We start from the raw sequence: 12,166 nt of genomic DNA, 5'->3' as shown, positions 1-12,166 counted from the left end.
TGGGTTGAACAGTAGCAGTGGTGATGGTTGGTGGTAGTAAGAGAGGGCAGGCAACCCTTCCCAGTTCCCACGGAATGGTAGGTTGGGCGGTGGCGTAATCTATTAATAATAACCAGTGGTAGATACTAGTTATCTAGTGGGTATGGATGGTGGTAGTAGTTCGAGTGAAGAAGAATAGCACCCGAAGCTAGTAGAAAACAAAGCCCAAGAGAGGGGGATCGAGAGAGAGAGAGGGTGTCGTAGAGGGAGAGAGAGAGAGAGGGAGGGAGGGAGAGTACGGTTGGGAGAAAGAGAGAGGGAGAAAGGATGGGAGGGTGTGAGAAGAGGAGTACCAAGGGAGACGAAAGAGGGCGGACGTTGTCGGGTTAGAAAACGGTTGTGGTAATAGCAGCACGAATAATAACCATAATCATGAATAATTATGTTGATGTTGATGGTGATGTTGAGGTTGTAGTAGTTGTTCAGGTCAACCTGGAGGGGAAAATACCGTTAAGAAAAAGACGACTATTGGGAGATAATTAGGAACCCGATGGGAGGGGAATTTCAATACTTACGGGGATCCGACCAGGGACCAAACCGGTTTGAGAGGCGAAAAAAGGTTAATTGGGAAGACGAAGGATTTTGGTTGAGTGGAAAGGGTAAGTAGGGAAAAGAAGTTGGGAGAAGAAGGAAGAACCCGGGATACGGGAGTGGAAGTAGTATTCAAGGGAGAGGCAGCAAAGAAAGAGATGTGCTGGGTTTAGTCAGTCAGTCAGTCAGTCAGAAGAGAGATGGGATGGGATTATTCTCTCATCATGATTACAATGTGAGTGACTACTTGTGACAGGGGAGGAAAGTGATGGACCATTCATAAACCGGGCGACAAAAGGACCATCCATAGCGAGATGCTTGCTAACTTACAGTACTAGTAAGTAGTACTACTGCTGGTGGTGCTGCTACAGCTGCTGCTATTATTGATGGAAGAGGATGACACGTCGAATCACTGCCTGAAGGAGTGGAGCCATGATGTGATGCCGGGCCTGGACTGGGCCATGGATGGCCGGGGTATTGTCCGCGCTAACAACCGCTTCTCGCAGGGGTCTTTTGCCGCCCACAAAGTACCATTACAGCCATACAGCCATACCGCCATACAGCCATACGTACATAACGTACATACACCCACCCGGCCGGGTTTCGATTCTTTCCAGTTCCTACCCATACCCGTACTGGTATGAAATTCCCCGTCTCGTTACAATGCTGCATCTACCCGCTCAAGTACTCTCGTCTGAAAGTTGAGACAGTCCCAGGTAGACTAGACACACATTACTGTACTCCCCCAACTGCCCCAGTTATAACATGGATTCTTTCTTCCTTCCCCCCCAATCTGCTTGCTATGCTTGCCATGATAGAAGATCCATATAAAACCCTGTGACACTCCCAGTCAGACATTTAGGCTACCACCAACCACTCTGCACTGTCCAAGGATGCCAATTCGCTCAAATAACTCGTAGTTCCATGGATCTTGTTCCTCAACCACCCGGTTTTAGGTTCACTACACATGGGCATTGTTCCCTTCCCACTATCTGACTCTCGTTCTCGCACCCTCTGTCTTCCTTTTCCTTCTCCTTCTCTTGCGCCAGCAGATCAGACCCGGGATCGGCGGTTGACCAAAGGCTCGTTACATCATCCACTCGCGTCCTCGTCTGCCTATCATCTCCACCAGCCACAGCATAGCTTGCGATTGAGTTCACGCCAACACTGCTTCATGGCACGCTTGCTCGTTGGTCTCCACCCCCAGACGCCCCCCTAAGGGAATCCTGCCAGAGGAGGGGGCAATACGAACGAGTCACTTCCACAATAAGGGGTTTATCACCCTGGCCAGCGGTTTATGCCTGAGGCCGACAGATTCCAACCCTCGTCTCGCATCCAGCATGGCCCGTGGCTTCATTTTCATTGCTGAGTTGCCGTTTACCAGCGGCGCAATGACCGACAACGGAAGCTGACTGGTCAAACACTGCTTGCCAACCACTCAAGCAGTCGACTGTGCTAGGATGTGTGCTTGCAATGGCTGGCAGTGGTTGACAGTGCGCCTCATGTCTGCTTTCGATGAGATCCATGCTGACGGCTGAGAGGCGTTGGGTGCTCCCGGTTTATAACCACGGTAATCTCTTGGCCTCAAGTGCCTCTGCCGTCGGGACACCCGAGAATCTCACCCATCTCATCGGGCCTCATTATCCCGAGGCATGGAATTTCCGAGTCACGATAAAGAGGATGGGTTTGAGCGTGTTGATCCTCATCTGAGCGGGAGGAGAGGCCGTTATTCGGATGTTGCTCAGGCTCCGACTGCAGAAAGATGCCCTACGCCTATTTCCCCACACCCCGCACTACACAGAGACTAATTCGTCATGCGGGAATTTTTGCGTGCCGTTCTCTACTGTGTGTAGCTAGTGAAGACAATCTTCATGGCTAATTTAACCGGCGCTCGTTGTGATTGCTGCATTCGGTCTTTTGATCAAATGACTGATGAGCTTGGCCATGCTGAGCTCCTCGGATAGCCCGACTTGGGACCTTGGCCTCTCTCGCCGTCGAATAGCCTTTTGGCTCAGTGCTAAGCATCCTTCAACTCTGAGCTAGCTAAAGAAATGTCTGTCGGGATATCCAATTGTCTCGGTCCGGGACCAAGGCCATATGCCGGCAACCCAAGAATGTACGAGATATAAGAAGTGCTGGAACTAGTCCGATAGAATGAAGTTATAGCAGCGGTCCACGCCCATCTCATCTGCTCTCCGAACTCGCTCCCAATGTACAGTCTCCTAGGGCTCCTCGCTGCGCTGGGCTGCGCGCAGTCCGCCCTCGCAGTCCCCCTAGCCAGCCCCCCAAACTCTTCCTACATCGACTGGCGCACCTTCAAAGGCAACGGCGTCAACCTCGGCGGCTGGCTCGAGCAAGAATCCACAATAGACAGTCTATTCTGGGATAAATACTCTGGCGGCGCCTCAGACGAATGGGGCCTCTGCGAACATCTAGGCTCACAATGCGGCCCCGTCCTCGAGCACCGCTACGCAACCTGGATCACCAAGGCCGACATTGACAAGCTCGCTTCCGGCGGTATCACAGTCCTGCGCATCCCCACCACCTATGCCGCATGGATCGATCTCTCCAGCTCGCAGCTCTACTCGGGAAACCAAACGGCCTACCTCAAAGAAATCGCCGACTACGCCATCAAGACCTACAACATGCACATCATCATCGACACGCACTCCCTCCCCGGCGGCGTCAACGGCCTGACCATCGGCGAAGCCACCGGCCACTGGTACTGGTTCTACAACGAGACCAACTTCAACTACTCCATGCAAGTGATCGACCAAGTCATCAACTTCATCCAAACCTCGGGATCCCCGCAATCCTACACCCTCGAGCCCATCAACGAACCCGCCGACAACAACACCAACATGGTCGTCTTCGGCACGCCCCTCGCCCTGACGGACCACGGCGCTGCCTGGGTCCTCAAGTACATCCGGGCTGTGGTTCAACGGGTCGAATCGGTGAACCCCAACATCCCCGTCATGTTCCAGGGTAGTTTCAAGTACCCGCAGTACTGGGAGGGTGACTTCCCCGCGAGTACGAACCTCGTCTTCGACACGCATCACTATTACTACGAGCATATGGATTCCTCGTCGGAGAATCTGCCCGAGTATATTCTTGCGGATGCGCGGGAGAAGTCGGGCACGGGCAAGTTCCCCGTGTTTGTGGGCGAATGGGCAATCCAGGCGACGTATAATAATACGTTGGCGCTGCAGAAGAGGAATGTGTTGGCGGGGTTGGAGACTTGGGGGAGCTTTTCGCAGGGGAGTTCGTATTGGACGGCGAAGTTTACGGGGAATACGAGTGTCGCTGGACAGGGGGAGCAGAAGGATTATTGGTGTTATGAGACGTTTATTGACGAGGGGTATTTCAATTGAGCAACTGCAACTCTGCGGTTGTTTAGTTGCTTGTTTTGTGTAGGATTTGGAATGTTGTATATATGATGGAATGGAATGAACTCATGGGTACTATTGATGACTTTTTTAAAACAAAATGAACAACACAGTCTAGACTCGTAGGAAATAGAATGCTCAATACTACTAACAAACAGCATGAAACAAGTACACTATCCGTTTCCTCCACTTCCATTCCCAACAATTTCTTCACTTGTACCCACTACCATCCATCCTCAATACCCAAGATACATAAAACCAGCGACCAGCACCGATCAATGCCTACACCCGATTCAATCAATACATTTCGACCTCCACACCCAAACTCAATACACACCCAAAGTGAAAGAGAGAGAGAGAGATGAATTACTCCACCATCCTCAACACAAAATTCACCACGACGGCCGCCAAAAGCGCCATAGCGAGAATGGTCGGTCCGAAGCGATCATCAATGCCACTCTGGCCGCGTTTGCGAATACTCTGCGCGCGCCAGTGGAATGTCACCAGTGCATAGATCATGGCGGCCATGGCGATGACGGTGAAGAGACCGGCGGAGATGCGGCCGATGCGGTCACCGAAGTTCAGGAGTCCGACGGCTAGACCGCCTAGGATGACGGTGAAGTTGAGCCATGAGAGGAAGGTGCGCTCGTTGGCGAAGAAGACTTTCGGTTCGACGCGCGTGGGGAGGGCGATTCTTTTTCCTGGTTTTTTGTTAATTCCCTTCGGATGGGGGAGTAATTGAAGGGAAGGGGAGTGGAATTACCTGGGGCGGTTTGGAGGAGAGGTTGGGAGGACATTGTGAATGTGAAGTGGTGTGGTATGGTGTGGTGTGGTGTGGTTGTGAGAGGATAGCAAGGGAGGAGAATGAGGAGGAGAAGGGGAGGGGATGGTTGTAGTGCAGGTAGGTAGGCACTAAGCTGGAGAGCTGCAGCAGGTCGTGTGACTGGTTTCTTTTCTTGTCTGAGAAAGATAAGAGAGTTAAGGAGGAGATGATAGTTAGAGGATAGAGAGAGGGAAGGTGAAGAGAGGAAAAAGAAAAAAAAAAAAAAAGAGAGAGAGAGGCAAAGAGAGAAGAGAATTCTGCACGGGCTTCAGAGTAACTAATTGCAGTGGTGGTGATAAGACGCCAAACTAACGTTAGATTAGTTAGTTAATTCTGGCGGGAGAGAGAGACAAGAGGGAAGAGAAGATTTAAGCTCGGGGGATTGATGTAATGGGCTATGATTGGTACTGGACAGTCAGAACAGAAGCTGGATCGAGACGAGCTGCTCGCTTTCCCCGCTTGTCGCCCGACACTTTGCCCGCTTCGGGTTTAGTGCCACGCGCCGCGGCTGTTTCTGCCACGCTTCACCGCCGGGTAGCGCGCACGTGCCGCTTCCTGTTGTTGTGATTGCCCGGTTGGACCCGCCGGTGCCGATTGGTCTGGGGTACTATTTGACTACTTTTTGAACTAGGACTTCCCTCGTTTCAGCTATCACCGATGATAGCCTGCCGTTAAGAAGGCGAGGGGACTGAGTTAGTGGCCGGTGACACAAACAAGAGGAAATGATGGATCTACCGTGCAGCGGAATTCATTTCCTGCAGCTTTCTTTCGATTTGTTCAGCCTGATGCGGTGGGTTGTCAGGGTCTAGTGCGGTGGAGTGTGTAGCGGTCAGGAACCGTTTCTAAAGCGAGTGGTCCCTCTTGGATATTCCAGCTCTAAGGAACGGAACGGTGTGTGTGTGCTTTATCAGTGGAAGACTTACCTTTTTCTGAGTGTACCTAAGCTTATGAGGGTTTCTGGGAGTTCGCAGTAGCTGCGGGTGCTGATGGCGTTATTGAACTTGTTGGTAACGATGACCTGAAACGTGAATGCGCGACATCTTCAGCATCTATGAGAAGCTAGGGATCTAGTAGGCGAATAAGGGATTTGCTGAGGGCCCTGGGCGCGTCTAAGATAGGCTATCTTCGGAGATTCGCACACAGTGCCTCAGAACCATGAAGATACTCTGAAAGGACGATAGATGAAACGTCTGTTTATCTGCCCAAACCAAAGCACAGTCTGTGTATTTTACTGGGGTTTAGTAGGGCTAGCTAATATATCATCACACGGATTGCTTCACTCGATATATCGCCTCAGAAACCGCACAAGTACCTCATGCGCTGCATGGCACGAGTATAGTTGAGAGAATGCGGTCTTCCTTCAATTATCTGCAACTTCGAATCCGGGCTATCAACAAAGAGCTTACCTCCTCAACATTGCGCGCTCTACTATTATAAATCCTGTCTTGAAGATAAGCCCTGCCAGTACATCCGGTAGTATAACAGAGGTGTAACAACCGAGCTCGACTGAGAAGCATGACTCTACATTTAGCGACGTGGCAATCGGAATTATACCAGCAACCTGCTCATCTATGCTTAACCGCCTAGGTAGAATACCCCCTTTTACATAGATAAGGAAGTGAATGAAATTACTACTCACCCTTTCTGGTGCAAGCGGAGCAGAGCCATCTACACAATCTACCAAAACCGCCCTGGGAATTTACCAGCACAGGAATCTCCCCCGTTATATTCATAAAGCACCTGCAAATTCATATTAGCACTATTCCATCATTCTGGCCCGTGGCCGAGGAGATCGATGATCTAAAAATATTTGACTAGGCTCTTCCTTTCCGTTCCCCATTATGGTACTGGTATCTGTATAGATCCACACTGGTGCCCCAGGTGTGGGTAGAGGACGAATGTAGGTGCTGGACATATCGAATGGTGCTGGCTTGTATGCCTCCTAGATGAGGATGACCATATTTGGGAAGCGATCTTGTAGAATCTAGTATAGACTAACACTGCAATTTAGCTCTATTTCAAAGGTTCGGTGTAAATGAAGTACCTCGAGCATGAGTCGACGTAATTGGAGTAGGAAGGTCGAGTTGGAGTAGGGCTGTCGATAAGGTCCGTTAGTTGGAGAAGGTTGAAGCTTGAGTGGTTGGAGTAAAATGTTATGCTGCATGCAAGCAATACACCTACCTACCTCTGATTCCGTCTGAATGTATTATTCATCTCAGGTTTGCATGAAAAAAATGCGCATTTAGATTACAGAGATTATCTAGAGTTGTTGGAGGGGGGAGGGGTTGGATTCATTGATTGCCAGGATCTGTATCCATTCGTACAGCAGCATGGACTCCATGGTTTCTGGCAATATTGATTCCAAATCTGAAGAGCAAGATTAGAGAGCTACTAATGGAGCTAGGGAGGTGTTGCCAAAGTGACTGGAATCAGTGTCCAAGTTGGGCACAACACATTCAATAAAGCACTTGTTCTTTGCGTCATTTCTTACCTATAAAAATGACTTTCTTTTACTAGTTGCCAACAATAATATATTATTATATAGTTACCCCGACTGATGCCATTGAGAGTACCAGGGGTCCCGACTGTAGGTTGAAATTACGAGTCCATGAAGTAGTACTATCACCGGCTCCGGCTCCGGAATGTCTCCAATTGCAACTCCGCGGGATTCAAAGTCGTGGCTCCATCAACGTTTTCAGCAACAAGACAGTGGAGAACACCAAGGGCATAATTAAGCCCTACCATAGCAATAGATCGGCTACGTTGATTAACAAATTAAAGCATCATTCAAGCAATATATATTCTATAAATGGTACACAACCTCTATCCAGGAATTCACCAATATGCAGACAACTCTAGGACGGGCTTTATTCAATATGACCAAACCACTACTCCTCCATGCCCACGCTACGGGCCCTAACCCCATCAAGATCGCCATCGCTCTCGAAGCCCTCCAAGTTCCCTACGAAGTGCAACAGTGGGAGTTTGGCGACGACCCCCAAAAAGGCGTCAAAGGCGAGGCCTACTTGAAGATCAACGAGAATGGTCGGCTTCCCTCTCTCCAGGACCCGAACACGGGCGTCGTGGCCTGGGAATCTGGCGCATGCATGAATTACGTCCGCCGAGTGTATGACCGCGACGGACAGTTAGGTCCAGTCGGTAAGACAGAGCAGGATATCGTCGACTTGGAGAAATGGGAGTATTTCCTACTCACCAATCTGGCGCCTATGCTGGGCCAGGTTAACTGGTTCAGGTATTTCTGCCCTCCTTGTCACCTAGTTGGTTAACGAGCGAATCGTGCTAACGTAACACTAAGGAACTACCATGCGGTGAAGAACCAGGATGCGCTAAATAGATACACGGAGCAGGCTTATCGCTGCTTCGGGGTGTTGGAAGGGCAGTTGAAGAAATCGAATGGAGAGAGTGTTCTGCCCGGAAAGATTACCGCTGTAGATTATCATTCGGAGCCTTGGGTGAGGCAGTATTCTTTTGCGGGGCTGTCTTTGGATTCCTACCCCCTCATTCAGCGTTGGCTGGCTGGGATGGCTGGCCGGGAGGAGGTGAAGAGAGCATATATGAAGATCAAGGGAAAGGGCCCAGAGTAAATTCATGGCAGAGTGGTTGGCTGTCTTATTCATAGCTAGAGGGATGCGTTAAGTTAGGGGACAGGCTTTTTCTAGTTACAACACTGTAGACGTAATATCAGTCATATAACCCACCTAGCGCTTTCTAGTATATAATTAACTTCAGCATCGAGTAAAAATACGCCTCGAACAATGCAGTACTCAAAAACTTTCAAACCCCCATCATACCACATCCAGAAATTTAACGACACCATACAGACGTGTAACATCCTCATATAGCCTTTCAAGGCTGAAATCCTTATAATAATCCCTAGAACCCACCGGGAGCCGCTGTAAGAGGGAGAGTTTGATGGTCAGTTCAATCTGCTGGATTATCTCCGAGATCTTCTGTGGAGAGGTATTTGGTCGATATGCATCTCGGTAAAGTTCTAGAAGATTGTCGATTTCGAATCTGTCGCAGACCTTGTAGCACATATCCCATCGCTGCTCGAGAAGCGGAAGAAGCTCTTCTTTCTCAATCGAATCAATCTTGTTTCGCTGTCTGAGATAGCTCTCCCTGCGGGTGACTTGTTCCTTAGTTAACGTCGATGACATGTTGAAGATTTACGAGGCCGATGGGCTGTCTGATGGGATGTAGGGTGAATCTATCTGTATATAGATTCGTGTCTATCTTTGACAGGATTCAGTTGTGGTAGCTGTATTGGAAGTACTAGTTGCCTTCACAACAATATAGATATATAAGGCAACTTACTGCAGCTGATAATGAAAAGTAATATAGAGCGTTAAATACCTTTAATGGAGATTCACGGAGCCATCTGAAAAGTGAATGTACTCATCTCAATATATATGTATAGCAGAAATGGAAATTGGCTGTATTTCTCGGGTTGTTCCATGGATTTTGGACAGCTTTCATGACCACATCCTCCATAGGACACCACAACACTGTTGGTCTATGGTTGAGTTGAACAAAGGTATTCAGAACTTAAAGAAGTCTTTGAGAATGACATGGAATTTATACAATTCCATCTAGGGAAACAAAGATAATATCAGTGTGTTATCCGGGTACACATTGTGATTCTGAATGCAGGAACGACACTGTAGTAAGTTTATCATGTTTGTATAGGGGAAGTCACTTTGCTCAATGATACTAACCACGGCATATTTTATATACAACCCCTGGCACCCAATATACGGGCCACATTTCAAAGCCAGGTCACAGCTATCCATAGGAAACCTCCGCTTAAAATCCAGTGCAACGCTTCTTTGATGCCAGGAAACAAAATATCAATTAGAATCCCCTGTGTGACTTGATTGACCATCTCACATAAATAGGGACTTGTTGTCTCGTATCCAGTCTGTCTGACACTGAGCTAGGGCTTCTCCACTCCTTTTCTACCCCTGAAAAATCTCGATCAATTCACAACATGTCCGATACATACACTGGCTTCGACGACTGTGGATGCAGTCTGGAGGAGCAATCGCTACGCCGGCATTTCAACCCCATCAGATTCATCCGCGGCTCGCGCGCGGGAGGCGTATGGTCAATCAGCACCGACTTTATTTTTAAAGGGCACCCCCAATTCGAAGAATATCTGAGGAACGAAATCCGAGCACTGAAGCTACTTGCAGCTCATCCCCATATCCCAGCGCCGAAGGCTGTTTATGACTGGGTCGATCAAAACGGGAATTATTTCGCGCTGCAGACACGGATGGACGGTGAGACACTCGAGAGTGCCTGGCCATCATTATCAAATGACCAGAAGGCCACTATCGCAGACCAGGTGGCTGACGTGTGCAAGCAACTACAGTCCATCACATCGCCAAGTATACAAGGCATTAATGGAGGAGCCTGCCGTTTAGACATGGTGTTTGATGATGGTAATCTCCATGGGCCTTTCCACTCTGACTCTGAGTTTCGAGATGCCATCAGTCGTGAGCTATCGTTCCAGCGTTCTCAAATAAAACGGATAAATTTATGCAGCGCTTCCCCGAATGCGGCCCTTATGTTCTCACCCACGGTGACCTTAATATTTCCAATATCATGGTCAAAGATGGGCAGCTGATGGGGATAATTGACTGGGAATTTGCAGCATATTATCCCATATGGTATGAGTATCTTGGAATTGCCTGTGATTCTATTGGCAAGGACGCTGAATGGAGAGAGTTGTTGCGACAACGTCTTGATAGCCATGAAGATGCCAAAAAATTCTGGAAGGACCTGCGCACTTTGCAATGGTATGATCGCTTGGGGAACTAATATGAGAAAGTATTTCATGAATTGTATGCGAAGCCTTGACGGATATTCTTCTTATACTTTAGAGATTATGCAGATGAAGCGGAATCAAACAGTGGATCTGATGGATAGAATCCATACTATATAAGAAGCAGAAGCGAATCTGCAGCATCTGTAATAGCGTATCAGTATATAGCCAAAAGTAGGTTTGAAACAGTCGCCTCGTACAGCAAGGGTGTCTGCAGGGTGAATATATACTGAATATGCCATGTATTAAATGCATAGTACGTGATGGCAGCTGATGACAGCGCTAGTCCCAACCAAGTAATCAGCTAGTCCGATCTTGGACCGGACACTAACCCCTCTCAGCCTAGCCTGATATTCATCCTGTCCAATCATGAAGCGCAAAGCGACAGCCATGATGCCAGTCGACGGCGAGCCCCCAAACATTCATTCTTCAGCACATGCCCGCTAGCTGTTCTCTCGCTGCTGTCGCACTCTCCTTGACACTTCCGCGCATACCAGCATAGCATAGTATCTTGCATTGAGTGAGTGACCATCTTATCCACTAATTCCATCAGCCCGCGTTGCTTGGTTCGCCGGCCCCGGAGCCGCATTGCCTGTCCTTCCCCCACAATCGCATCTCCAGCAACCCATGGTTATCAACTCTCCCCCCGACGAACATCCCCTATCTACAACCAGACACACGCGCGAATATCACTAACCGTTAGCCTCCAAGTCTCACACAAAACACCTTCTGAAAAAATACCCAACCCTTTCATTCACAATGGCTGTCGACGCTGCTACCCCCTCTTCGGTGTGTCACCACCATCCCCGTGCAATGATCGTACCTGGATAGCCCGCAATCCGAACGTCATCCGACTCCTCTCGCGTACCTATCCAGACGGACTACTCATGACAATATACTTACTTTTCGACTCGCATAGCCCGTTCCGATCCCTGAATTGACCAAGATCGCCACCGAGGTGCGTTCACTCATACCCTCACTTCCACCGACAAAGTACAACTACACCTTCTTTACCCCAGCTAACCACCGACCCCTCCCCCCCAATCTAGGCCTGCGACACCGCCCTCAAAGAAGTGACCGAATACGAACACACCAAAGTCGGCGACTGGAACTCCCAAATTATTGTATCTACCCCACAACAACAACAACCCCTCCTTGATCAAGCTAATCACTAAATCAAATCCAACAGAACACTATCCTGAAAGCCCTCATCACCGCCACCGCCCCCTCCACCCCCTCGACTGCCCCTCCTTACCGCTTCACCGTGAACAGCACCATCGTGCAACAAGGCCTCATCGACAAGTCCGCCGCCGCTGACGGCGCGACCAGCAACACCGGCAAGCGTGGGATGCACTCTGCGTCTGGTGCTTTCTGGGATGTGAACCGCGATGGTATGTGGACGTTCAAGTATCCTGGCGCTGAGGAACGGGGTCTGGATGTTGTTGTTAGTGTGACGTGGTTTGCGCTGGGTTAGGTGGGTTGTTTTCTCTGTTTTTTTTTTTTTGGTGAGGATGGTTGATTTGGGGGGAATTTTTCTTTTCT

The 12,166-nt window shown here is 49.2% G+C and overlaps 6 protein-coding genes across 6 annotated transcripts; 4 read left to right on the top strand and 2 right to left on the bottom strand.

Annotated features, from left to right (window-relative positions):
• Positions 1-2,438: 2,438 nt before the first annotated feature.
• BDQ94DRAFT_85124 (glycoside hydrolase superfamily) lies at positions 2,439-4,104 on the top strand. The gene has a single exon (XM_026776685.1). It carries the CDS (start codon positions 2,781-2,783, stop codon positions 3,939-3,941), a length of 1,161 nt encoding a protein of 386 aa, XP_026622391.1. The 5' UTR covers positions 2,439-2,780; the 3' UTR covers positions 3,942-4,104.
• A 218-nt stretch (positions 4,105-4,322) lies between these two features.
• BDQ94DRAFT_173886 (putative vacuolar transporter chaperon Vtc1) lies at positions 4,323-4,753 on the bottom strand (the record flags this gene model as incomplete). The annotated part of the gene is made up of 2 exons (XM_026772234.1): positions 4,323-4,657; positions 4,720-4,753. 2 exons carry the CDS (start codon positions 4,751-4,753, stop codon positions 4,323-4,325), a joined length of 369 nt encoding a protein of 122 aa, XP_026622390.1.
• A 2,743-nt stretch (positions 4,754-7,496) lies between these two features.
• BDQ94DRAFT_85062 (glutathione S-transferase family protein) lies at positions 7,497-8,432 on the top strand. The gene is made up of 2 exons (XM_026776684.1): positions 7,497-8,032; positions 8,096-8,432. Exons 1-2 carry the CDS (start codon positions 7,623-7,625, stop codon positions 8,382-8,384), a joined length of 699 nt encoding a protein of 232 aa, XP_026622389.1. The 5' UTR covers positions 7,497-7,622; the 3' UTR covers positions 8,385-8,432.
• Positions 8,433-8,585: 153 nt separating this feature from the next.
• On the bottom strand, positions 8,586-8,957 carry BDQ94DRAFT_173884 (uncharacterized protein; the record flags this gene model as incomplete). Its single annotated transcript, XM_026772233.1, has 1 exon — positions 8,586-8,957. The coding sequence occupies one exon, from the start codon at positions 8,955-8,957 to the stop codon at positions 8,586-8,588; it is 372 nt and encodes a 123-aa protein (XP_026622388.1).
• Positions 8,958-9,787: 830 nt separating this feature from the next.
• On the top strand, positions 9,788-10,620 carry BDQ94DRAFT_162087 (protein kinase-like protein; the record flags this gene model as incomplete). Its single annotated transcript, XM_026769487.1, has 2 exons — positions 9,788-10,241; positions 10,313-10,620. 2 exons carry the CDS (start codon positions 9,788-9,790, stop codon positions 10,618-10,620), a joined length of 762 nt encoding a protein of 253 aa, XP_026622387.1.
• A 389-nt stretch (positions 10,621-11,009) lies between these two features.
• BDQ94DRAFT_150622 (dynein light chain Tctex-type family protein) lies at positions 11,010-12,135 on the top strand. The gene is made up of 5 exons (XM_026767614.1): positions 11,010-11,144; positions 11,336-11,413; positions 11,544-11,582; positions 11,674-11,748; positions 11,814-12,135. The coding sequence occupies exons 2-5, from the start codon at positions 11,384-11,386 to the stop codon at positions 12,096-12,098; spliced, it is 429 nt and encodes a 142-aa protein (XP_026622386.1). The 5' UTR covers positions 11,010-11,144; positions 11,336-11,383; the 3' UTR covers positions 12,099-12,135.
• Positions 12,136-12,166: the final 31 nt, after the last annotated feature.

The sequence above is a fragment of the Aspergillus welwitschiae genome (genome assembly GCF_003344945.1).
Source record: "Aspergillus welwitschiae strain CBS 139.54b unplaced genomic scaffold BDQ94scaffold_37, whole genome shotgun sequence".
NCBI lineage: Eukaryota > Fungi > Ascomycota > Eurotiomycetes > Eurotiales > Aspergillaceae > Aspergillus > Aspergillus welwitschiae.
Note: the sequence above shows the minus strand (reverse complement) of the source record. Positions and strands in the feature narration are given on the sequence as shown.

Coding starts and splice junctions, on each gene's coding strand:
- BDQ94DRAFT_85062 (XM_026776684.1), top strand. CDS start 7,623: ATGCAGACAACTCTAGGACGGGCTTTATTCAATATGACCAAACCACTA. Junction 8,033..8,095: donor GGCCAGGTTAACTGGTTCAG/GTATTTCTGCCC, acceptor CGTAACACTAAG/GAACTACCATGCGGTGAAGA.
- BDQ94DRAFT_85124 (XM_026776685.1), top strand. CDS start 2,781: ATGTACAGTCTCCTAGGGCTCCTCGCTGCGCTGGGCTGCGCGCAGTCC.
- BDQ94DRAFT_150622 (XM_026767614.1), top strand. CDS start 11,384: ATGGCTGTCGACGCTGCTACCCCCTCTTCG. Junction 11,414..11,543: donor ACGCTGCTACCCCCTCTTCG/GTGTGTCACCAC, acceptor CGACTCGCATAG/CCCGTTCCGATCCCTGAATT. Junction 11,583..11,673: donor TGACCAAGATCGCCACCGAG/GTGCGTTCACTC, acceptor CCCCCAATCTAG/GCCTGCGACACCGCCCTCAA.